The following is a 26,610-nucleotide window of genomic DNA, read 5'->3' on the forward strand; positions in this document are numbered from 1 at the left end:
ACACACAAGGGAGGATGAATCCATGTGTTTCTGCCCTCAATGAGATCATTCTCTAGCAAAGAACACAAATAACTATCAAAAAGCCTATAAATCCTATAAGGAAGTCCAAAGGCCATGATATGAACATCTAGGGAGGGAAGATTAGGAGAAGAGCTTCATGGGAGAATGAAACATTTGCCATGAAATTTTGAGAATGAATAGGATTTTCATCTTGGGAGGAAAAGTAGACAGGACTGAAAAGAACATCAAGGAAGAGAAGATGACAGGAGCAAAGCTGTAGAGCTGCATGAGGTACAGGCTGTGGAATCATCAGATGGACCATGTGGTTGGAACATCCGATGTGGAGAATGGAGCCCGTGGCTAAGGCAGGAGAGTAAATTGCGATCAATAATGTTGAAGTCCTTGACAGCCTGCATGGGTTTGGTGATATTGGGAAACCCTGATAGGAAGAATAATGCACCCCCTCCACCAAGATATTCACATCCTAATCCCTAGAACCTATGAATATCTTATATACGTAGATATAAGTATAATACTTGGCATGGCATAATTGGTATAATACATGGCATGGTATAATACTTGTTCCATGGCAACAGGGAATTAAAGTTACAGATGGAGTTAAGGTTGCTCATAAGTTGACATTAAAACTGTTAGATTATCCTGGCGCGGGCCAAGGGTAATCACAAGGATCCTTTAGTGTGGAAGGAGGTGATCAGAGTGATGCACATGGGACAGACTCAACCAGCCATTGCTAGCGGTATATACAGAAGGGGGCCATGAGCCAGGGAATGCAGGCAGCCTCCTTTTCCATGGAAGCGGGAAAAGACAAGAAAATAGATTCTCCCTTAGAGAATCCAGAAGAGAGTTCAGTCCCCGCCGGTGTCTTGATTTTAGTTCAGGGAAACCCGTTTGAGAATTCTGACCGTTAGAATTTACGATAATACATTTGTGTTGTTGAAGCCATTAAGTTTGTGTTAGAGCAACAAAGGGAATCTGATACGGGAGCCAAGGAAGGTTTTTGAGTAGGTGAGTAATAATGATTTGGTATTTGAAGCTGTGGCCAGAACATTAAAAATCTACCTATATTACAGCTCTTTACAAACAGTCTAATCTGCAGACTACTAGACTCCTGTCCGAGATTACTTATCATGATCCATCTCTGAAATCAATTTATTGTGTATGAAGATTTCGGTTATTTCTAGAACCCCCCAAAATTATATATCTAAAACACTAGTCAGAAACTTTTCACTTTTACAAAAGAGATTTATTATGTTACAGTATATTTTGGTTACATTTTGGGAAAAATGCATTTATTTTATCACAAACTTACCTCAGTTATAAAGCTTTCTACAAGTTGTTGACACATTTTGTTTATTTAAATTTTTTTTGGCACTCATCAATGAATGAAGATGTATTTTATTTACCCTGGGTTCAATTATTTATTTTTTTTAGTCTCCAGCAGAGTTTCATATTCAGTTGAGTTCCTAGATAAGTAGTATATACATTTATATTAAAATTACCATAATTATTCAAGTAAAATGCTGAACAGAATGGTTTTTAATATTATATATGTTTCTAACTCTTCCTTATGCTGTGACTTAGATATACTCTAGGTCACAAAAATGTGTAAAAATTTGTACTTTTGAGTTGTAGTAATATCCTTTTATTTTAAAATAATCAGTGTCATATAAATTAGTGACTTTTATAAACTAATTTAAATACGGTTATTTCATGCATTTGCTTTGTTTTGTAGCAGAATCTAGCAGATTGGGTCACTAGAAGGTGCCTGTCTATATACTGAAGCATATGTGAAGGAATATCCATTCATCTCATTCTCCTGTATCACTCATCTGATTGGTACAGCAGACTAAATGGACTCCGAAACCTTATCCAGTGTCCAGTTACTAGTTGTAACCTAACTATATAACAGTAGCATATATTGTATCTCATTTAGAGAAAATTAAATCCTAGAAACTTAAATCTTACAAGTTTAACCCAATTTTTCCTTTGTAATAAATACATGTACTTAATGGTTTTTATCAGGAGAACTTTATTTTAAAATGGTTCTGAAGAACAGAAAACCGGAAAATAATACTGCTTAGTAAAAGCTAAGTTCTCAATTTTGATTATAATAGCTTTCTGTTTTCTCTATTTCAAGGGTAAAAATACCAACAAAATTCATCTTTATCTCTTTAAAACCTGCTTCTATTCTGGACTCTTGTTTTCAATGGTATCATTATTCTCTGCTATTAATGCTTATAAAAATTTTCACTGCCAGTGTCCTAGTCAGGAGCATTATCATTTGCTTTCATTATTTCAATATCTTTTTGCTGATCTCCTTATATCTAGTACATTTTTTCCTGCAAACCAGGGGTTTCTCAAAGTGTTGTCACTGGACCAATAGCAGCAGTATCATCTGTGAATTTGCTAGAAATTCAGATTCTCAACTCTCATCCTAGGTCCTGGGTTCCCAAAATGTAACCAAAATATACTGTAACATAATAAATCTTTTTGGTAAAAGTGAAAAGTTTCTGACTACTGTTTTCGATACATAATTTTGGGGGATTCTAGAAATAAGTGAAATCTTCATAAACAAATTGATTTCAGAGATGGCTCATGATAAGTAATCTCAGGAAGAGTTAAGTAGTTTGCAGATTAAATTGTTTCTAAAGAGCTGTAATATAGGTAGATTTTTAATGTTCTGACCACAGCTTTAAATACCAAGTCATTATTACTCACTGAATCAGAAATTCCACTCCAGTTTCTGGCTTAGTAGTTCTATGCTGAAGCTCAAGAATTCATACAGTAAAAAATTATATAAATAGGTGGGGAAAATGAAATGATATAAAGCAAATAATCCAAAAGAAGGTAAGGAAAAAATAAGATAGTACATTTAAACCCCAATTTATAAATAATTATATTAAATATAAGTGGACTAACTTCTATTTAAAAGACAGATTATAGACTGGGGAAAAAAAACAAACTCAAATATATGATGCTTTTCACAGTTAGACATAAAATATAAGGACATAGAACAGTTAAAAGTTAAAAGATGGGAGACTATACATATAAATATCAACCAAAAAGAAAGAAAAGAAAAGCTGGAGTATTTGCATTGTATCCAATAGATTCTCAGGCAGAAATTTGTTACTAAATAAAAAGGGACATTTTGTAATTGTAAAAAATTCAATTATTAAATATTAGGATATACCTAAAAATATAGACTCAAAATCCTTAAAAAAAAAAAATAAAACAAGCCAATAAGCCTATCATGATAGAGATATTTTTTAAAGATTTTATTTATTTATTCCTGAGAGAAAGAGAGAGGCAGAGACACAGGCAGAGGGAGAAAGAAGCAGGCTCCATGCAGGGAGCCTGACATGGGACTTGATTCTGGATCTCCAGGATCAGGCCCTAGGTTGAAGACAGCGCTAAACCGCTTAGCCACCTGGGCTGCCCCATGATAGAGATTTTAACACACCTCTGTTTATGACTAATAAACAATCTGATGAAAGTAATATCAATACATATATAATAGATTTAAATAACATGTTTTACAACAGACACAACTGACATTTAGAATAGTGGGTCCAGTTATAGCAAGGTGCACATTATTTTAAGTGCTCATGTAACATTTACAAAAACATCATACTCTAGGTCAAAAAAGTAAGCCTCAACAAATTTTAAAGAAGTAAAATAATAAAGATTATATCCTCTTTATAAGAGGATATGAGATTATATCCTCAGGTGAAATTAACTGGCAATTGTGAAATTTTACTGAAAGGCATAGATGTCAGAAGTTCGCCAGGATATGAATGAAAAATTAAGCTCTACATTAAAAAAAAGAAAATTTGACACATAGTTCACACTCATAAAAAACCAGTTCTAAATGAAAGAAAAACTAAATATGAAAACTATAAAACTTTCAGGAAGTAGCATGGGAAAATAACTTTATGACATACACACTTAAGAAATATTTTCTGAAATGAGGCTGAAAGGACATCATAAGAGGAAAAGATTGATACTTTTGAGCACATTAAAATAACAATTTCTGTATGACTAAAATTATGGTAAACAAAATAGAAGTATAAGCCAAATACTAGTAGAAAATAATGGCAAAACAAGTAATAAGCAATAAGTAAAAATGAAAATGTCTATATCATTAAGAGAGTGGTAGATGGCATAATGGGAAAACGATCTAAGGATATGTATAAGCAATTCATGAAGGAAACTCTGATGATCAGTAAATGTGAAAAAATGCTCAATTCCACTAATCTCAGGGAAATTCAAATGACACCAATAATGGAATACCATTTCACACCCATCAGTTTGGCAGGACTTAACATGATGAAGTATTGTGTGAATTCAAGAAAATGGTAAGTCTTACCCATTGCTAGAAAATTGGTTCAACTACTTAGGAAAATAATAAAACATATTAAGTGTAACCAAAGCTTTGCATACCTGACAACCCAACAATTTAACTTCAAGGTATTTACTGTAAAAAAAAAAAACAAAAACAAAAACAAAAAAAAAAACCCTTCTGACACACATCCAGGGAAATATATATATGAGGAATTTCATTGCAGAATTGTGTATAGTAGTGAAAAGTAGAAACAACCTAGTTGAATTAATTAAGATACTAGATGGGATACTTTAACAGGAACCTAATCACAGTGACCTAAACAAAGCAGGTACTAGTTTGTTTGTTTTTTTTTCTCTGTAAATGTCAGGCCTGTAGGAGCCGATCCCTGGGGCTGTGCCAGTCTGATGTGGAAGGTTATCCAAAGACTCAGGTTCCTACCATCTTAATGCTCTACCATCCCTTAACATGTTTTTTACTGACTTGAGGCTATCTGCCTTTCAGGCAGTAGGAAAGGAGAAAAGAGAAGATAGGGTAGGCAGCTTTCTTTAAAAAAAGTGGCATGTAATTCACATAAAATGATATTTGCCCTTTTAATAGGTAGTTTTTGGTATAGTCACAAAATTGTGCATTGCTACTAATTTCAGAATTTTGTCATCAGTTCCCAAAGGAATCTGATGCACATTAATACTCATTCCCCATTCTCTTAACTTGGTCATGGTATATAATCATTTTTTTAATGTAGATTTAGTTTGCTAGCATTTTGTTGAGGATTTTTGCATCTATACTTTCAGATATATTGGTCTGTAGTTTTCCTATGTCCTTGTCTGATTTTGGTATTGTGGTGATAGAATTATTTGGGAAGGGTCCCCTCTTCTATTGTTTGGAAGAGTTTGATTATACACCACGATCAAGCAGGATTCATTCCAGGAATGCAAGGTTGGTTCAATGTTCTAAAATCAATCAGTGTAATACACCATATTAATAAAATATAGGATAATCACATTATCTCAATCTATGCAGAAAAAACATTTCACAAAATCCTCTTAGTCTTAAAATCAATAAACTAGGAATAACAGAGAACTTCCTCAACCTGGTAGAGAGCAACTATGAGTAGCTAATATATTTAATGGTGAAAGGCTGAAAGCTTTCCCCCTTAAGATCAGAAATAAGATGAGGATGTCTGCTCTTGCAACTCCTGTTTGATGGTGGAAGTTCTACTCAGGACAATTAGGCAAGAAATAAAAAGACAGCTGAATTGGAAAAGAAGAGATAAAACTATGTAAGTCCCATGATCTTGCATAAAGAAACTCCTAAAAGATCTACCAAAAGCAAAACAAACAAAAAACCCATCTATTAGACATAATAAATTAAGCAAGATTACAGAATCCAAGGTCAATATACAAAAATCAATTATATTTTTATATACTAACAATGAACAATCTAAAAATGAAATTAAAAACACAATTCTATTTACAACATTATCAAAATAACAAAACACTTAGGAATATATTTCATAGGAGTATTTTTAACAAAAGAGTTAAAAGACTTGTACCCTGAAAACTACAAAACACTCTCAAGAGAAATTAAAGAAGGCCTGTTGTTTGTGGATTGGGAAACTTAATATCGTAAAGATGGCACACTTCCCAAATTGGTCTACAGATCCATTATAGTCTGCATCAAAAACGCAGCTGGATTTTTGTTTGCAGAAAATGATCCTAAAATTCATATGGAAATTTAAGAAACATTAAGGATAGCCAAATGATCTTGAAAAAAGAGGACTGTGGTGGAAGACTCACACTTTAGAATTTTAAAACTTACTGGAAAGCTACAATAATAAAAACTCTGTGGTACTGGCATAAAGATACACATACCAATCTATGGAATAGAATTGAGAGTCCAGAATAAATGAGTTCATTTATGGGCGATTGGTTTTTGGCAGTTCTGTCAAGAGCATTCAACAGGTAAAGAACCGTCTTTTTAACCAATGGTCCTGAAACAGTTTGTTGCAAAAGCACGAAGTTGGACTCCCACCTCATACCATATGCCAAAATTAATGTAAAATGGAGCAGAAACCTAAATGTAAGAACTTAAACTATCAAGCTCTCAGAGAAAAACATAAGTGTGAATGCCTTTGAATTAGGCACAGTTTCTTGACTTGAAAAGCACAAGCAACCAAAGGAAAAATTGATGATTATCCTTAAACACAATGAAAAACTTGCGTTTCAGAGGACACCATCAAAAAAGTGAAAAGACAACCAGGGAGTGAGGAAAGATATTTGCAAATCATGTATCTGATTAAGATTGAATTCCAGAATAAATGGAGAACTTCTACAACTCAACACAATTAAAAAGGCTTAAGATAAGCCAACTTAAAGATAGGCAAAAGATGTGAATAGATATTTTTCCAAAGAAGGTAGACAAATAGACAATAAGCACATAAAAATGTGTTCATATATGTACAGGGTGTCTTCTTGGGGTGATAAAAAATACTCTAAAACTTTTATGGCAGTGATTGCATGCTTCTGTGAATCTACAAAGAAAACATTGAATTGTACATTGTATTTTTTTACATTTTTTCAATTGCACATTTTATTATTTTTTTAAATTTTATTTATTTGAGAGTGAGCAAGAAAGAGTATGAGTAGGGTAGAGGGGCAGTGGGAGAGGGAGAAGCAGACTCCTCACTGAGCAGGAAGCCTGACATGGGGCCCTATCCCAGGACCCTGGGATCATGACCTGAGCTGAAGGCAGATTCTTAACCGACTGAGCCACCAGGCGCCCCTGAAGTGTACATTTTAAGTGAGTGAATGAAATGGTATGTGATTTATGTTTCAATAAAGCTTTTATCAGAAAAAAAAAGTTGAAAGATTTGCTTTGCAAATTTTGACATTTCGAATATCTCATAAAGAGATATCTTACTCAGTAATGATGTTAAAACTTCCCTATTATTTGGAAAAATACACATTTAAAAATACTAAATTTAATACTAAATTTATTCCCAAATTCTATTTGGAAAATAAAATTTTAGTTTTAATTTTCTAAACATGACACCAAGGGTAGAAACCATAAAGGAATGCACTGATTTGTTTAATGACATAAAGCATTAAAATTTAAAGAAAAATGTTAACTTTGGAATAATATTTACACAATGGTAGAGAAATGATTCAAAACTCAATATGTAAAGAGCAAAAATATGTAAAGAAATGATTCAAAACTCAATATAGCAATAAATGGCCATCTTTTCAGTAGAACACTAGGCTTGATGATTAGTTTTATGTGCCAACTTAACTGGGCTAACAAATGCCCAGAGGATCAGTAAAATATAATTTCTAGGTGCACCGGTCAGGGTGTTTCTGGAAAAGGTATTTGAATCGTTAGTCTCAGTAAAGAAGATCCATCCTCACCAATGCAGGTGGACGTCATCCGATCCAATCTGTTGATTAGATCTGTCTTAAGTAGAACAAAAAAGGAAAGGGCGGACTTGCTCTCTGCTTGAGCTGGGACGTGACATTGGTGCTCCTGTGACCAAAGGCCCTCAAACCTGAACTGAATTACACCACCCGCTTCCCTGGGTCTCAGTCTTGTGAGCAGCAGGTTGTGGGACTTCTCAGTTAACCTTGGGCGAGCCAGTTCCTCATAATAAATCTCTTACGTGTCCACCTGTATACTCTTGGTTCTGTTTTTCTGGAGAACTCTCGATAAATACATAAGGCCAGGGCATGAACAGGCAGGCAGCTCAGTGAAGAATCACAGCTAGGCAGACACGGAAGATATGTGTGGTCTCACTAGTATTCCAAGAAACTCCAACTGATAATGTTTCCAGGTTGATTCTATGAAAACAATTTTTTTTTTTTTTGCTATGTTAAAGACTTAAACATCAGCAAGAAAATGACCAAAATGGGGAGATGTCATGGATAGTCAGGTGCAGAAAAGAAATACATATAGTTTTTTAAATATAGAAAAAAAATTACCTCTAATTAAGAATGCAAATTGGGGGCACCTGGTGACTGAGTCAGCTAAGCACCTGCCTTTGGCTCAGGTCCTGATCCCGGGGTCCCGGGATCCAGTTGGAAGGGCGTTGCACTCTGCCCCTCCCTGACCTTGTGCTCTCTTGTGCATGTGGTCTCTCTCAAATAAAAATCTTCAAAAATGAAAATTAAAACAAGAAGTCTCATATTTCACCGGTCATGAAATTTAATTATACCAGATTTATTTTTAAAATTTCTTTTAATGATATGAGGGTAGGGACTCTTGTAAACTAGCAAAAGTGCAGTTGATAATACAATCTCTTTGGAACATAAAAGTCATAACTTTTGAATGTATACATACTTTTATTTTTCCTGTTCTCAAATATGTATGTAGAGATGCTTGTAAAAGAAAGTCTGTTGCTCCTTTGGAACCATAAAACACTGCAAACCCCTTTAATGCTTTTCAGTAGAGGACAAGTCAATAATTCTTACACGTCCATATAGCAGAATTGAAAAAAGAATGGTGGGATCCCTGGGTGGCTCAGCGGTTTGGCACCTGCCTTCACCCAGGGCGTGATCCTGGAGTCCCAAGGATCAAGTCCCACTTCGGGCTCCCTGCATGGAGCCTGCTTCTCCCTCTGCCTGTGTCTCTGCCTCTCTGTGTCTCTCATGAATACATAATTTAAAAAAAAAGAAAAAAGAATGAGATCCCTCTTTGCAGGTATGAGAGAACCAAGATATATTGTTAAAGTGAAAGAAAAAGAGCAAGACAGAGAAGCGTGTACTCACATTCATGTCAAAATAACATGTAAAAAATATCTGGAAAAATGTACAACTGTTAAGCATGTTTGCCTGGGGGTTTTACCTTGTGTATCTATTATGCTTGGTTTAATACATTTTTTTAAAAATTTTATTTATTAGAGAGAGAGGAGGTGCATACAAGCGGAGGGGAGGTGCCGAGGGGAGGGAGAAGCAGACTCCCCGCCCTGAGCAGAGAGCCCAGTGCAGGGCTCGATCCCAGGACCCTGGGATCACAACCTGAGCCCAAGGCAGACACTTAACTGACTGAGCCACCCAGGCACCCCAGGATTTACCTTTCTTACACCATCCCATTCTACCCCATTTTCCTGCCCTTCATCCTTTAAATATGGTCCTATCATAATTTTTGGCTAAACTAACATTGAACATTAACTATATAAATTATTGCTCATTTCTGTAGCTGTTTATTTTCCTTGAGCTGATAGTCATCCCCTGTTCTAGTTTCTTTCCTCTGCACCTTTCTCTTTTCCAAAATTTCCCCACCAAAGCATAAAGCCACTTTGTACACTGTTTTTCAAATAGGTAATCATAACAGGTCACAGTTAGCTCCACTTTTCTCTATTTAAAGAAATCTCCTGGGATGGCCTTTCCGGATTCCTTCAGCCTGCTGCTGCTCCGAACTGAACGGTTACACCTAGCTCTGCTGTGTCCCTTCCATGTTGAGCACTCTGTTTCCTGGACCCAGTGCCTTCCTATTTCTTGGTTTATACCTCTGTTTCGGTGGAGCGCATCCTCAAGTAGCTTCCTGAGAAAGGACACATGGGAAATACAACTTTGACATTTTATCTTTTAGTCAGAGTTCTGTTTCTGAGAAACTAGCACAGTCTCATCCCTTCAATCAAAATGTGATTTTGCTGGGCAGTGTCCTTAAGTCCTTGTAGGTCTGTACCTTCAACATCCCTCCTTGCAAGAGAGACAACAATCGGAAGTTCTGTTCAAAGTTACGCTCACAGAGATCAGATTTTTTTTTTTTTAGTCCACCCAAACTGGTCAGGGGCTTTGAGCACCCACTAGCGCACTGCAGAGTACTCCTGGGGGTGTGTATATCCTAGTAGTAGAAAAACAGGCCTGGATTAACAACCATTTATAAGACAGGCTGGAAAAGGTGATAGTATAGGAAGGTGCACTGGGAGTGTGAGTCATTTGCTTATAAAACTCACTTCATGGGGCACCTGGGGGACTCCGTCGGTTGGGCATCTGCCTTCAGCTCAGGTCATGATCTGAGCCCCACAATGGGCTCGCTCCTCAGCGGGAGTCTGTTTTGCTCTCTCCGTCTGCCCCTTCCCCACTGATGTCCTCTTTCTCTGTCTCTCAAATAAATAACTTAAAAAAAAAAAAAAGAATAGAAACTTCTTTCCCAGCATGAGCTGCTTCAGGCCTGTAAACGACACCCTTCTGTGTTAGGGGGTTGAAAAGCCCAGTGTACAGTGGGTAGCATGGTAACTTGATGTTCCATGTTTAGACTTTTTTAAAAAGATTTTATTTACTTATTCATGAGACACACACAGAGGCAGAGACACAGGCAGAGGGAGAAGCAGGCTCCCTGTGAGGAGCTGATGTGGGACTCGATCCCGGGACCCCGGGGTCACAACCTGAGCCAAAGGCAGACGCTCAACCGCTGAGCCACCCGGGTGCCCCACTGTCTGCCTCTCACTGTGGAAGGGCTATTCAGAAATCCCGTGGACCACTAGACTCCCAGGAGCACCCCCGAGGTGGCCGTCCCCGAGTTTCCCACTCACTGGCTCACCTGAGCTCTGCCAGTGAATCTAGGGCACTGTGTACTCCGCGCGTCCAGGTGCAATAATCAGCCTGTCGCCAAGGTCCCTGCGGAGTCGAGCACAGCAGCCAGAGCAGAGGTCGTGCTGAGTAAGACAGCCCTGGACATCCCCCCCCCCCCCCCCCCCCCAGCCAGGTGAAGGCAGCTGGCTCTCATGCTCCTTATCCACAAGGACAGAGAGAATAGCATTTGTCAGGTGAGTCACCTTAGAATAGGTCCCAGGGGTAACTTCTTGGCTTCCATCAATAGACCCCCCCTGAATCGGCCGCCCAGACTCCTTGAGCAGTACAGCTTTTCTCCAGGACTTGCCTGTCCCCTTCTGGAGCCACACAGGCAGCTAAAGGAGCACAGACCAGGAATCCCCACTCCTGTAATCCCTGGGGCTTCCTAGGGCAGCAGCGCTCGCCCATTGGCTTACTCTTTGGGGAAAGAGTGGGTGGGTCGCCCACCCAAATAGTCGCCCACCCAAATAGCTCCTGTCTCTGAGTAGGGGGGTCCAAGGAGGACCTGGGCACTAATGTTAGGTATGGGGATTGCATGTGATCTTCAGGATCTGTAGGAACAGGCACAGGGACTCTGGGCCCATCGTGATCCCAACTTGGGCCCAAACTCCATTTTCTCCTGCTGCCATGAGCCCCCCTCTCCCCACCGTTGTGAGCACAGTCGTACTTAGCGTCCCCGGGGAGGACAGGACCAGTGCCCATTACTACTCTAAATGTATTGGTGCAGCCATCTTTGGGAAAATTCTGCCTCAAGTTAGGGAACATCCAGCATTTGTCACCACCATCTCTCAATCCTGATCCTGGGGGACTTAGCATGGACACAGCTTGTTGGCCTCCTTCATGCAGAAATGATGGTCGTAATATTAAATATACACACACACATTGAGATTTGTGTACTTTACGGTATACGATACAGGACACAGATAGTGCCATCGATGAGGCACCTCTGAATGCATGCACGAACACTTGAGAAACTTTCATTTTAGTGATTTTAGTGTTCTGTGTGGTCATGAGAACTGGCTAACTCCTCAAAGACATTGAACCATGATATGCCATGGGACCAGCTTTTCCATGTACTGTCATAAATATCCATCGAGCTTTGTTCCAGATTAAAACTTCTTGCTTTGGTTTGACTTTTTCTATTTAGATTCGATCTCTCTTTTCAGTAAAGATGCTGTATTTTTATCTTCCGGCTTTAAAGCCAAGTCAACTGTTTTGTCTTGAAAGTGGAACGTCGTTTGTTTGAAACTTTTCTTAGTTTTAATAGAATCACCAACCTGCTTCTGCTTGAATGCAGAAGCTACATGAGTATTACTAAATTAGAGAATGCCAATAGTGTCAACACATGACAATAAATTCTAACTAAAAGAGCATTGGTGGGTGGGTGGAAATACTCTGCAGAAGGTAGCGAGCAATTTCTCATTGAAGCATTTGAGGAGAGAGGAACAGTTCTTCAGTAAGTAGTAGTTCAGATAATTGGGCATTTTTCACACCCTCCCTCCTGCCCCCTATCCTCCAAGCACATTAGATGACTCAGTCTTTATGGAACATTTATACACAAAGTCATTGCACATTTCTTCTTCTTGGAATGTCACCTTCCCAAGCCATTCTCTGAGAAGTAAACTCCCGTTCAAACTAAAAGGTGCACATCAAAATCATCTCGGATGTGAAGCCTCTCCCCTACCCCCCCAAAGCCAAAATCCTCACTTCCTCTTCTGTAATTGCAAAGCACTTTGTCGATAAGCTACTACTACCACACTGCATGCTCCTGGGAAGGGAGGGGAGATACGAGTAAAGGGTGGGTAATATTTTGTCCTCGGACTCTGTCCAGTACTCAGCAGTCAAGAATGGTTTGTTGCATAGTTGGTCAGTTGGAAAAAAGTTGTCGTTCCAAGGGAAGGGAGAGCTGTTAAAAACAGATTCTGGGTCTTACCGAATCAGACTCTCAGGAGGGTGGATCTTTTTGATGCGTGATCCATCCAAGTCCATGGAACAGACTTTGATGAACACAGGTCTAGGCTGGGCACCACACGGTAGCTGCCCAGCCTGTTCTCTCCGAAGAGCTTATTTTAGCTTCTCCTGTTCTTAGTTAGCCTTGCTTTTTATGTTTTCCAAGCCATTTGTTTGAACTTCAAGTTGTTCCACAAGATTATTTTCATTTGGCTTTCAGATGCGGGTACACATTCTGGAACCACCTGTCCTGGAATTTTTTATTTTTTAGCTGACATATAATTTCATATGTGTTTGTTAAGTTAACCTACATTCACAAGGTGTGTACACCATTAATGGAGTTGAGGCATGGGATGCCTGGGTGGTTCAGTGGTTGAGCCTCTGCCCTCGGCTCAGGTCGTGATCCTGGGGTCCTGAGATCGAGTCCCACATTGGGCTCCCTATGGGAAGCCTGCTTCTCCCTCTGCCTGTGTGTCTGCCTCTGTGTGTCTCATGAATACATATATAAAATCCTTAAAAAAAATGGAGTTCAGGCATATAAAACATTATGGTGTTTATAAATGGGTCAGTTGGTTTTTATTTCATAATTATACGTTTATATTGTCAAAAATGTCATGAAAGTTATGAATCATAGCTGACACAAATAACAGGATTTCAGAAAATGAGGGATCATAGTATAAAAAAACAGACCTATGTTCCAACTGATAATGTTTTAATAATTCATTTTGTTGGGTTTTTTTTATTTTATTTTAAAGTAATCTCTCCACTCAGTGTGGGGCTCAAACTTACCACCCCAAGATCGAGAGTCTCTTGCTCTATGGACTGAACTGGCCAGGCACCCCAAGAATTCATTTCCTAACCAAGTTTACTTTGGAAAGTATTTAATCAGCTAAACCTATTCTAGTATTATGTCTTTCAATACCATCCTCCTTAACCAAGTGAAGTCCATAAACTAGCGGAAAAAAAACAGTTTTTCCACTTGTTTCTTAGATAATGCCTAACATAGAACTCACTTCCCTGATGTTTCAATGGACCACGTGTTTTGTGCAATTGTTTTTTTAATGACTCAGTAAAGGAGTCTGCCCACATGATTGAAATGCAATCCTCAAGACACAAAAGAACACACTCAAGAGGGTACTATTAAAATATAAATCCACTGTGATAGGCTGAAAAGAAGCTATTATAAATCTTGATAAACCCTAAAATAAGTTAATGGAAAAATAGGTCATAATAAGTACATAACCAAATATCCCACATCAAATGATAATGTCTTCCCTTAAAAAACTCACTGAAGTCTTAGCCCACTCAATTCTGTCAACGTGGTCCGTGAATGCAAAAGTCAAGAAAAATCTTTTTTTACTAAGTGTAGAAAAAAAAGCATTAAGCATTAAATATATTTTTATCACAGTCCTCTTACTCTTGGCTTTTTACAGAAAGTGATTTCGTGCAAGTTTAGGCAGCAAGTGCTACAGACAACAGCGAAGGTTATTTGGGTGATAATGATATTAGAAATTGGGAAATGCTGCTTTTGCCAAAGAAAGACCAAAAAAGGTCAGAACTGTATGAAGTTTCTCCAAGGGGAGCACTCACTGTCCTCTGACCAAAGACGTCGTGTCTAATAATTCCCCTAAGTGCAATTACATCCATGGCACCAAAACTCAACCCCGGAGCCAAAGTAAGACAGGAGGGGACAGACTTACAGTGCATTTTTGGGAGAGTGTGCGGGGAACTGAAGCGCCAGCAGCCGCCTCAGCCCTCAGGCCAGAGGCCTGCTCCAATCCCATTCCCAAGGAATCCTCACACGGGTCCTGGGTCCTGGAAGTGAGGGAGGCAAAAGTCAGGGCACTGCCCTCACGCCCCAGCGGGAGCTCCCAAGAGGGTAGAGTGGGAAGCCCTAAAGATAGAGACATGGGGCCACGGATAAGAACATGCTGCAGTCGGAGCCCCAACTTCTCCACTTGCTATGTGTAACGGAGGGAAAGTCTTCTTAAATCTCTGCCGCTTGGTCTCATCTGTCAAACATGGGTGACCATACCAGTTACTTACTGGGATTAAGTGGGATTTGGATTAATGAGACGCTTCATGTGAAATCAACAACTGTCAGCCATGACGACAGTAGTGTTGCCCATACGGTGCCCACGTCGTCGTGCTTGCCACCCCGGGGCACACGATCCTGGTGGAACCCCCATCCTGGAGGAGCTTCCATCCTGGGGGAGCCCCTATTCTGGTGGAGCCCCGGTCCTGGTGGAGCCCCGATCCTGGTGGAGCCCCGGTCCTGGTGGAGCCCCCATCCTGGTGGAGCTGTCATAGTACCTGGAAACCCATCAGGTTTGAACAGCCTCAAGAGGAAAGTTGTGTCTGAATTTCCAAAATTTTTTTTTCAGAACACTGCTGTGAACTAGTATTTCAAAATGCTTACCAGTCCACCCTGGTCTGCCAGAACTGAGAAGGACTCTAGAGAGAATCCGAGTTAGGCTTCTCAGAACTTTTGGAGATGAACTAATTGGAGAATCGAGATATAAGAAAAAGAACAATAATGATTTTTTAAGAAAGCAAGATTTAGCCTTTAGAAGAATTTCCTTCCTAGGCATGGGAGCGGTGAAATGAAAGTTCCTAGAGTAGCACAAGCTCATTATGTAATCCAGGATACTCTTGGAAAGAATGTGGCCTGGGAAAAAAAATACCTGAATATTGATCACAGGCTATTTTCCCTAATATAAATAATATAAAAATATTCCCTTAATTAGTTTCCCTAATATTAAAAAAAAGACTTTGCGTCTAAAAATCCATCCACACTACCTCAAAGTGATGAAGTTTTGGACAATGGGTGAGGTTTGGTGGGGTGAGTCCGGAGCTGATGACCAAGAAGGAATTCTTGAGACGTCTTTGGTGCAAGATGGTGGTTTTTCTGAAAGCACAGGGGCAGGACCCGTGGGCAGGAAGAGCGGGGGCCTGGGAGGGTGGCTGAGTACACACCTGCAGACTTGGGGGAGGGAAGGGAAGGGAGGTTTCAGCGGGTTTTCACATGTGGAGGAGGACCTAGGAGACACTGAGGCCATCATCAAGTTAAAGGTTGTTTTCCCTGCAGCAAGACCTTGGGAACCTGCTGGGGAATGCCACACAGATCCCACCCGGGGCGGGGGTGTTTTGTGGGATATCCCCTGTGCTTTGTCCTCAGCCGGCCCTCTGTTCCCCATCAGAAGTATCCTAAAGGTGAGGAACATTTCCTTTTTTCCCACGTGAAACCACAACAGATGTTAATACAAACTCCATTTGCTCAGTGAAAGTTTTTATCTGACCTTTTCAGAAACACGTGGGTGTGCCTCTTCTAGCGAAATCCCGGAGTTGTCATTTGTTGGGAGATCTTTCTTTTAAACCCATTTCCCCCTGTGGGGGGGAAAACACTAAATAGCAAAGAATTCAAACTGAGTTAAATTGCAAAATTTTAAAATCTGCTGCAATTCCACTTGGTTGCTTGTTGTTATTCCCTAAAATGTGTAGTGTATGTCTTGTGTCGAGTGTGTGGAGTGTAGCCATTGCAAAAAAGGCTCTGATGGATTTTGAAGCATTCAAAGAACACAATCAGGTGGTACCCTCCTCTCATTTTACAAACTGACAGCAGTAAATAAAGAAAAATGTTTTAATAGAAGGAAACATCCAGCACATTATAGGGCATAAACAATAAAGAAGTCAGGGGTCCTCTATGAACACTAAGCTAATGCAAATTACAGATCCCCAAGAACGGACCTACGGCCCTTGTGCCTTTTGGGGGCTGGAATGGGGGTTAGTCAGGCTGCCTAGCCACTTCCCCAGTGGGCAGCATCTCTTCTGGGAAAAATACTGCAGTGTTTGTAGTCCTGCCTTCTGCTGGGTCCCTTCTTGGTGTACCTCCAAGAAGAGAATCATAGAAATGTAGAGCTAGAAATTATTCTGGAGAGTTTACAGATTAGAAAAAATGAAATCCAGAAAAAGGAAGTAATTTACTCCAGCCCCAAACACCCAACAAGTAGTAGGGCCGGAGCCATATCTCACAGCCTCTATAGCTTCTAAACCCAACTGTTGCTTTGGAAGATCTTAGAATTCAGGATTTCCCAGAAATTTTTGGCTTTATATATACTGTTCTTAATAGAACATTAACTATATGTGCAAAGAGTAAATATCCACTGATCCCATCATTAAAATAAGATACGCATTGGATGTTGTGAATTTGTTACATGATAGAGAATAACCGAATTTACTAACATTTAAAATATTTGTGTTAAGAAAAATACCAACCACTGTGACAATAGCTTCATCCCTCTTGAATAAAAAATGTATAGAAGTTTGTTATTATTAACTCTACGAACATTTTTGAAATTTCCCTACTGCCAAGCATCGTGTCCTAAGTGTGAAGATGCAGAAAAAAATAAAACAGAAAAGAGCCCTGTTCCAGCTTGCCAGTGAATTGAGGAGACCGCCGTACAACAGACTAGCCGGGGTGACCCTGGGATTACAGCTGTGGCTGCTTGTGGTGTGATGCCTGTGGCAGGACCAAGGAAGGCGGACTCAACTGTGGAGTAGGAAGGAGGAGACCCCCAGACAGAGCCACGTCTTGAAAAAAGGCCAGTGAAAGAGCAGAGAGCAGCAGGGACCAGCCAGGAGGTGTGATCGCATGAGACAGATCTGGGGACCTTGTGCTTCCAACCGACTGTGTCCCAGGCAGAGGGCAGAGCCTGAAGAGGATTGTATGTCACACTAAAACATTTGTGTTTGACTGGAAAACAGTGGGACGGTGTTGCCAACTTACCTTGCTCTAAAATAATACAGACCCAATTATACAATGAAGCTAATGGTTACCACCACCACCCCACCCCCGCCACATATACACTCCTTACCATCGGAAACTTTAGTACAACAGCTGGGAGTCAAATGTGATAAAATCTCCAGCACCCAGTCATAGGGCTGATGGAAATCTCAGTTTCCCCATCTAAAAAAGGGAGATCATTTTAGGGTCGTTGTAAGAAGCACATGGTTAGAGCCCATTAAGCCTTTATTGCCATGTCTGGCATCTTGTAAACATCCAGTAACAGTAAACCGGCACCATATTTATTGTGATCATCATCAGTAATAAAAACCTGAGTTGGAGGGGCATCTGACTCTTGACCTTAGGGTCATGAGTTCGAGCCTCATGTTGGGTAAGGAGATTACTTAAAAAAAAAAAAAAAATAAATAATAAATAAAATCTTAAAATAAATAAATAAATAAATAAATAAATAAATAAATAAATAAATAAATAAAATCTTAAAAAAAGAAAAACATCAAAAAACCAAACCTGAATCAGAGAAAATGGATTAGAATGCTAAGACTTAATTTTAACATCCAGAGTTAAGAATAATTTTCCCAAATCTGCTGATTCTGTATTGCTCAGAGTAATTGGGTCCCTTCAGAGAGAACTACTTTGTTAGAGGCAGAGCTAGGAAAAGGCATCGGTTAGCAAAATACATTGATTATGTACTCGTGAGGAACTTTTCTGCTGATTTTAGTATCCAAGAGGATGTAAGAAAAGAAAACTTGGGTTTCAGCGGTTGAGAGCAGGATCTGAGGAGAGTTGAGTACTTAATTTGGTAAAGGTAGAAGAGGAAAATATCGAGATCTGGAGATAGCAACTGGGAATAAAAATTAGCTTGCTCTTCTCTTTTCTTCCTTTCCTTTCCTTTCCTTTCCTTTCCTTTTTCCTTTCCTTTTTCCTTTCCTTTTTCCTTTCCTTTTTCCTTTCCTTTTTCCTTTCCTTTTTCCTTTCCTTTCCTTTCCTTTCCTCTCTCTCCTTCCTTCCTTTCTTCCTTCCTCTTCCCTCTGTTGACTGGCAGGCCCACAAAAAGAGTATATTATGCTTTTAATTTGCTATTAGATTGTAACTAATTGCTTATAATCTATCCTCATACTGTAATAACTAAAGGTTATTTTTTTGCTGCATTTTTATTGGACTGTTATCTGTAATTTTCCCAAATTGGAAATTTGAAATATATTGAAATATAAACCAAATTTCAATTTGGTTGTATGTACTTAAAAGATTAAGTAGGTCAGAATTAGATTTACTATGTGCACACTGCCATCTCTCTAAAAAAAAAAAAGAAAAAAAAGACTATATTTCAATATTCTGTAGAATAATAGGTTTATTTTCTGTGTTCTGTTTTGCTAGTGCTCCTATATTCCTCCCTGTAAGAGAGAAAATCAGAAGAACTTGGAAAATGTCATGAATTGGCAACAGTACTGGAAAGATGAGATTGGTTCCCAGCCATTTACTTGCTATTTTAATCAATTTCAAAGGTAAGCCAGTATTCACATGTGCATATGAAAGTTGTTTGTAGCCTTGGAGGTTTATTACAAAATAAGTCATAGATTGTGCTCACTTGACAAAATATCTGACATGAGCATAGTCTCAACTGTCTTTGCGTGGAGTTAGGGCTGCCACTTACCCTACAGGGTGGGAGGCAAGTGAAGAACGTGCAGGACCAAAACAGAGAACTGTATGGTGGCTCTTCCCTCTGGATACGTGACGAAAAAGTACTTTCGTTAGATGTTTCATTAGGAACATTAGATGCTAATGTGTTCCCTGGCAGTTACGGATCAATGCGCGTAAACTGAACAACATGTGGCTTTGTGAGCATCTCAGACTGCATCGATTCTTTCCTTTCCTTTTCCTCTCTGTTCCGACAAAGTATCAAGAACACAAGTTCCCACCATTAAAACTTCCTTGATGTAGAAAGAACTCCAGTTAAGCCACGTATCCATGGCTTGTCGGACTAGAACTGCAGTACCTGCCCTGACTAATCATCCTCATTTATCCATTAAACATCTATTGACTGTTCACAGCCCCTTGCCCTACTCTCCACTTAGATGTTCCAGTTACATTAAATCTTCTTTTCCTCCCCTAGTCCCTCATAGTGACCATCTACTCACTTCCCTTATCCAAAGAACTGTAATTCCTTTTTTAAAAAATTTTTTAAAGATTTATTTATTCATGAGAGACACAGAGAGAGGGGCAGAGACACAGGCAGAGGGAGAGGTAGGCTCCACGCAGGGAGCCCAATGCAGGACTCAATCCCAGGACCCTGGGATTATGCCCTGGGCCAAAGGCAGATGCCCAACCACTGAGCCACCCAGGCGCCCCCAAAGAACTGTAATTCCTAATTCACATTTCTCCTTTATGCACTGTAACTTATATTTGCCGTCATGCTGATGTTACCTCCATGATTACTCCTCTCTCCCTTGTCTTAATTCAGATCGATGTGATTTTTCAGCTCTATTAACACAACAGTCTTCCAACCAGTCCTCCTACGTCCAACCTGCCCCCACACCAAGCCCATCGTTCAAGCTGCTGCCAAGGCGATCTTTCTAAAACATGAATTCAGTCAGGTTACTCCTCATGGTTTTCAGAGTAAAATCTGAACACCTTGGCATGGCCTATCCATCAGGTGCCTATTATTGCGTAACAAACCACCCCAGGGATCCCTGGGTGGCGCAGCGGTTTGGCGCCTGCCTTTGGCCCAGGGCGTGATCCTGGAGACCCGGGATCAAATCCCACATCGGGCTCCCGGTGCATGGAGCCTGCTTCTCCCTCTGCCTGTGTCTCTGCCTCTCTCTCTTTCTCTCTGTGTGACTATCATAAATAAATAAAAATTTAAAAAATTAAAAAAAAAAAACCACCCCAAATCTGGTGGCTTACTACAATAATGATTTATGATTTATAATTCTGTGGGTTGGCTGGGAAGTCTACATGCAGTCAGATGATGGCTGGAATAGCTGTGTGGGCCAAGATGGCCTCTCATGCTCAGCACCTAGTACTGGTGTGGCCAAAGTGCCTACATGCTTGTCCACCAGCCTCTCGTCCTTCAGTAGGCTGCACTGCCTTCCTGAGAATATGGTAGCCTCAGGGTGGCACTTCAAGAGAGCCAGGCCCTGGCTCTGGAACTTACATCATTTTTGATACATTCTGTTGGTCAAAGCAAGTCAGAAAACCAGCCAGATTCACAGGGTGTGAAAATCGACTCTGCTTATTAGAAGAAGCTGCACAGGTTCTGTGGCCATATTTAACCTACCGCAGCATACAAGGCTCGAGTTCTTGCCCCAGACTGACACCTTTCCAGCCTCCTCTTTATGCTCATACTCTTTGCAGTAGCCACTTTGAACCATGTGTAGTTCCATTAAGATCTTTTATGTTTATATCCATGCTTACTTGCTTCTCCTGCTTCTGGACTGCCTGCCCTGATGAAGGCTCTTCACAGATTTCCCCTTTTCTGGGCTGTTTTCCTTGATTTCCAAGTTTGGGTTAGTTGTGTATCAGGATGCCACCTGTTGCATGTAAACAGAAAACTGACTCAAAGTATCATAAGGAGTCAGGAAATTCATTATTACATAAAGAAATGCACAAGTAAACCAACATTAGGGTTGTTTGATGCAGTAACCTAACAGTGTCATCCAGAAGCCAGGTCCTTTCTGGAGCTCAGTTCTGCTTCCGATCTGCTCAGGGTTACAATACAGTTGCTGCAGTTCCAGATGTCACAGCCACACACATGGCTCAAGTCGGTTAAGCGTCTGCCTTCAGCTCAGGCCATGATCTCAGGGTCCTGGGATGGAGCCCTGTGTCAGGCTCCCTGCTCAGCAGGGAGGCTGCCTCTCCCTTGTCCCCTACCCCCCGTTCGTGCTTTCTCTCTCACGCTCAAATAAGTAAATAAATAGATAAATAAATAAATAAAATCTCTTTAAAAAGAAAAAACTATCTTTCTTGGTATGGTTTTCTTGGAACTAGGAAACCTTTTCTCAACTTCCCATAACTGACCTCCCCTTAGATTCCCCTGATTTGAATGAGTTCTTTTGCCTACACCTAAACCAGTCACGAGAAAGAATAATCAGAATTTACCTCTGAGTTGGGGATAAGGCAATATCTTCTAAGTTGGATGGAGAAAGGGTACATGCCTGAGTATATGGGAATGAAGGGGCCGAGATGTTGCGGAACAGTCAAAAGTACATCTTCCATGTTCTTTGTACAGCTCTATCCCAGAGGTTTGCAACCCTCACTTCACATAACTGTGCCAGAAGAGCTTTAAAAAATAAATGCACCACAGACCAATTAAATTAGAATCTGATGGTTGAACCTAGGCATTAACATTTTTTAAAAATGACTTTAGAAGTTCTAATATACTACTAGATTGAGAACCACTGTTTCGCTTTATGCTCTCACTTATCACTCTGTGCTGGAATAATTTGTACACCCACCATCCTCAAAAGACTGTGTAGGAGTTAATGGTGTGGGACCTCTCTTCTTTGGCTTTGTATCCCTGGGACTTAGCACAATGCCTGCTTCTTAGTCAGTAAAAGTTTGGTGAATGAATGAATGGATGACGTGCTGGATTAATAAGGAGAGTTCTTTGCTTCCAAGAAATTAAAATTTATTGGGAGAAACAGGTGCTTGTGCAAATAGAAATATAGCTTCATCAGCTAGAGGTAAAAGGGGGGAAGACCTTGAAGACGAGATGGCTGCAATAAAGAAACCGAGGCTTGGCAGTGTAAGGTACATCAGGTGTATGGGTTATATAAATAAGGAGTGGTGAATTTGTAAGATGGAGAGATTGTTTGAGGTTCGATTTCTAAAGGATAACAAATGCCATATTAAGGAGATTGCCTGCCATACAGGCAATGTCAATTTGTGATGTGACAAGTTTTGTTTTTAACCAAAGACTGATTTGAGTGGATCTCTGATTTAGAAAGTAACCAGTTTAGGGCACCTGGGTGGCTCAGTTGGTTGAGCATCCAGCTCTAGATTTCAGCTGGGGTCATGATCTTAAGGTGGTAGGATCAGTCCCACATTGGGGTCTGCACTGAGCATGGAGCCTACTTGGGATTCTTTCTCCCTCTCCATCTGCCCCTACCCCCCCCCAAATAGTTAAATAAATCTAAAAAAAAAAAAAAAAGAAAGTAACCAGTTTGAGTGCTGAATGTGTTTTGGAGGAGAACAATGCAGAGTGCTTTAGCTAAGTGATGGGAGGGAAAGTGAGGAGAGTACTGAGTGGAAAAAAAAAAAAAACATTTTGAGTGGCTTCCATTTGCCAACCGTTGTAACATTGTGTTATGTGAGTAACATTGTGTTTCGCTCACCAAATTTCTTTTTTTATATTTGTCACCAAATTTCTTAGAGTAGTTTTAAGTACCAGCTCCATTTAACATAGGAAGAAACTGAATCTCAAAGAAGTTAAATAATGTACACAGCTATTCAGCAAAAACAAAAAAAACCCCTGGAATCCAGTTAGTCTGATTTCTGAAGCTCCTTCTATTGTCTGCTGGTCCTCATGAAGCTTTTGGGGGACCCAGATGATCAGGAGAAGTAGAAGTGGTCACTGAGGAGTAGATGTGTGAGAGTTACGATCAACAGAACTTAATGACAATATAAGTGCCAAGGAGCAGAAAAGGGTCACATTCGCCCGGGTTGAGAAAGGACAGCCCAGTTGTGACCGTGCTGAATTTGAGGGACTCACAAGATACCCTGAAAATGCTTAAAAAGTGTTAGAAATGCAGTTTTTTTTGTTGTTGTTGTTTTGTTTTTTTTACTTATTTAGAGAGGGAGAAGTAGGAGGAGGGGCAGAGAAAGAATCCCAAGCAGACTCCCTGCTGAGCATATAGCTTGATGCGGGCTCTCAGTGTCATGGCCCTGAAATCACTACCTGAGCCAAAATCAAGAGTCAGGCGCCCAACGAACTGAGCCACCCAGGTGCCCCTAGAAATGCAGGCTTCCAGTTCAAGTGCGGGAGGTCAGCGCCAGTGCTAGGCCGGCGTGGGAGTCCCTTGGACACAGGCTCCAGGGGAGCCAGAGCGGGAGCACAGACCAGGGACTCAGAGGGGCAACGTTGGCAGAGTCTTGGGATCATCCACACCCAGGGTGCAGGCAGGGGGACGCTGGACGAAGGGGTCAAAGGAGCAGTGTCTTGGCAGGGCGGTGCTTTGGGGAGAAAGGGCTAATCAGACAGGGACCACTGAGGAGTCACTGGTTTTGGCAATCGGAAGTCAGCAGCCGACTTTGTGCAGTGTAGGCGCTGCACTTAGAGCAACCCGGTTAGGAAGCACTTTCTGGTTGCCTCACGGGCGGATGTAAAAGCTTCAATAAGGGCAGGCGACTGTTTCAACAGGTTTACTGTGTCTGGAAAAGGAGTCTGGTGGGGTGAGGGTGACTCCAGGGAGGCGGGAATGGACGGACGCAGGGGACATGAGCTCTGGCGAAGGAGGGAGCAGCTCCCTGGCCGCCCACAGGTAAGAAACGAGGCCACGTGGACGCACCCTGAAGAAAATGGGCCGCGAGGAAATAGAGGAGTCGTGGTCTTGTTTCTGGGGGGGCGGAGCCTGGTGGCAGGGAACAGGCCCGAGATCAGGGCGGTTTGACTCGAGCCCGCCACTGAACCGGCTGAGCCACCCCTGGGGCCTTGTTTGGGACGAGGGCGAGCGGGCCCTGCAGCCGGGGGCAGGCAGGGGGGCAGGCAGGGGGGACAGACTGGGGGCAGGCAAGGGGCAGGCAGGGGGGACAGACTGGGGGCAGGCAAGGGGCAGGCCGGGGGCAGGCAGGTGGCAGGCAAGGGGCAGGCCGGGGGCAGGCAGGGGGGGCTGACCCGGGGCAGGCAAGGGGCAGGCCGGGGGCAGCCCGGAGGTAGACTAGGGGGCAGACTGGGGGCAGGCAGGGGGTGGGCCGGGGCGCCCCCCACGGGTGGCCATCGCCCCCACTTCCCCTGGCTCCCCTAACACAGTCGCCTCCCGCGGGCATGAACTTGAAGGTCGTCGAGTCCCCTCCGGAAGGACCCGCTCCGGGCGCCGAGAAGCGTCTAGAAGCATCTGGAAGCGCGGCCGTGCTCCCGGTCGGTCGGCGGGGAGGGCGCCCCTGCCCCAGGCGTCCCCCGCCCCCCGCAGGCCTGTCACCGCGCAGAGCACTCAGGCCGGGAGGTGCACGACGCCGGCGGGTCAGAAGTTAGGGCGCCGGGAGTCGCGCTCCGTACCTGACTCCGTCGTAAAGTGACCTTCAGGTTTCACTCCGCCGCCGAAAATCGGGACGACGCTTACCAGGAGGCCCGCACTTGCCAGGAGAGGCGGCGGGCGTGTTTTAGGGACCGGAGGCCGAGGCTCCCGGCGCCGCGCGGGGCTGCAGCAAAGAGCCTGTGTGCGCAGGCGCGCCCCGGGGGCTGCAGCGAGGAGCACCGTGTGCGCAGGCGCGCCCCGCTTCCCCCGCGGGGCTCCGGCGAGGAGCAGCATGTGCGCAGGCGCGCCCCGCTTCCCGCGCGCAGGGAGGGAGCTCCCGCCGAGGCGCCCAGGGACCCGCGCGGCCGCTTGCGTCCGTCGCCTTCCCGCTAACCTCTCAGCGCCCCGCTCCCCGCTCCCCGCGCGTTGGGGCTCCCAGTCTCCCTGCAGCGTGTGCATCTGCGCCGCACCCCGGTTTTACCGCCTTCACCCCGCCGGCACACGTTTTCTCTCGGCCTTTCCCGGGCCTGCCCCTGCGCAGCCCTGCTCACGGCCTCGCACCGAGCGCGCCCGGAGACGTGTCTGCAGGCCCGGGCCCGACGCCACGGGGCTGGCTTCCCCGCGCGGGGAGCACGCGCGTCCTCGGAAGCCGCCCGCTCGCTGCTCCCTTGCATCTGCACCCGAGGGCTGGGACGGGCGACGGCGTCTACTTCTCGAACTTTTCCTTCTACGGAGAGCCGAGTGCGGTGCCTAACCGCTTCCTGGTACCTGGGCCTCCAAGCAGGCGCGCGTGCGCACCCGCCCCGCCGACGAGGCCCCTCCTCCGGCCCCGGCCCTCGCGGTTTCCCATCGGGTCGTGGAAGGGAGCTTAGCTGCTCTTTCAGCCCGGGCCCTTGCTCCTGCCCGCGGGTGCATTCTTCCGCCTTCTAGTTGTGCATGGGGGTGAAGACCAGGCCGTCCAGCCCCGGCTCCGGCTCCGGCTCCAGCCCCGGCTCCAGCTGTGGTTCCAGCCCCAGCCGCGGCTCCAGCCCCAGCCTCGGCTCCAGCTCCAGCTCCAGCCCCAGCCCTGGCCCCGACTCCAGCTCCAGCTCCACACCCGGTTCCAGCTCTGGCTCCGGCTCCGGCCCCGGCCCCGGCCCCGGCCCCAGCCCCGGCTCCGTCTCCAGGTCCAGCTCCACCCCGGCTCTGGCTCCAGCCCGGACCTTGCGCAGGTCACGGGGAAGCACACTGGCGGCGGCGGCGAGGGGGCGCCACGCTGCAGGCATCGGCGGGGCTAAGGATCCAGAAGGCCGCCCCGGGAGGTGGCTGGCTCCCCGCGGAGAAGGCCCCGTGGCGGCCCTGCCCGAAGGTGGCCTCGCAGGCCTGGGAGCTCCGGCGCTCCGGCGGAGACCACGCGGTGGCCAAGGCTTAGCGCCGTCGACCTTCAGAACGAGACAGAGCAGGTGTACAGGTTCTGAAGCGAGGGGGGGTCGGAGCGCAAAGGCGGGGGAGGGGAGCTGTGCGTGAGGCCTCCGAGGCCAGGGTGACACGGGGGAAAGCGGACAGCCACCTGTGCAGGTGTCTCTTAGGCTCCTCCGCCGGGGATGGCTGTGTCGGTTTTGCAGTGGTGACACGGCCTGCTGGGAAGGTCTCTTTGCAGGGCTGTTGGACTGTTCCGGTGACCCCCGACAACTCCTGGTATCCCATGCACCCTGCGGCCTGTGCCTCGGTCCCTGTCCTCTTCTCTCATCTGGGGACACCTTCACTTCTCTCCACTTC

The 26,610-nt window shown here is 43.4% G+C and overlaps 2 protein-coding genes across 18 annotated transcripts in view; one reads left to right on the forward strand and one right to left on the reverse strand.

Annotated features, from left to right (window-relative positions):
• Nucleotides 1-26,610, forward strand: part of KCNMB4 (potassium calcium-activated channel subfamily M regulatory beta subunit 4) — a 59,182-nt gene that overhangs the window by 5,786 nt on the left and 26,786 nt on the right. Inside the window, exon 2 of the mRNA XM_025476598.3 lies at nucleotides 19,058-19,185. Within this exon, the coding sequence (XP_025332383.1) occupies nucleotides 19,058-19,185 (128 nt within the window). The remainder of the gene's footprint in view (nucleotides 1-19,057; nucleotides 19,186-26,610) is intronic.
• On the reverse strand, nucleotides 1,334-25,070 carry LOC112677858 (uncharacterized). Of its 17 annotated transcripts, XR_007413378.1 has the most exons (10): nucleotides 24,894-25,070; nucleotides 21,779-21,959; nucleotides 21,095-21,210; nucleotides 19,335-19,403; nucleotides 17,754-17,845; nucleotides 16,179-16,266; nucleotides 15,679-15,862; nucleotides 14,580-14,694; nucleotides 10,898-10,974; nucleotides 8,217-10,198 (listed from the first exon to the last, which is right to left on the reverse strand). XR_007413378.1 is itself a non-coding variant. In XM_035721740.2 (4 exons), the coding sequence occupies exons 1-4, from the start codon at nucleotides 16,101-16,103 to the stop codon at nucleotides 10,141-10,143; spliced, it is 675 nt and encodes a 224-aa protein (XP_035577633.2). In that variant the 5' UTR covers nucleotides 16,104-16,172; the 3' UTR covers nucleotides 8,212-10,140. The 17 variants fall into 17 exon arrangements, 3 of the variants coding, with proteins under 3 accessions (XP_035577633.2, XP_035577631.2, XP_035577635.2); XR_004819274.2 differs by lacking the exons at nucleotides 21,779-21,959; nucleotides 24,894-25,070 and adding an exon at nucleotides 21,300-21,726 and having other exon boundaries at nucleotides 8,215-10,198; XR_007413381.1 differs by lacking the exon at nucleotides 21,779-21,959 and having other exon boundaries at nucleotides 8,219-10,198; nucleotides 15,679-15,787; nucleotides 24,894-25,063.

This window comes from Canis lupus, chromosome 10, assembly GCF_003254725.2.
Source record: "Canis lupus dingo isolate Sandy chromosome 10, ASM325472v2, whole genome shotgun sequence".
In the NCBI taxonomy this organism is placed as follows: Eukaryota; Metazoa; Chordata; class Mammalia; order Carnivora; family Canidae; genus Canis; species Canis lupus.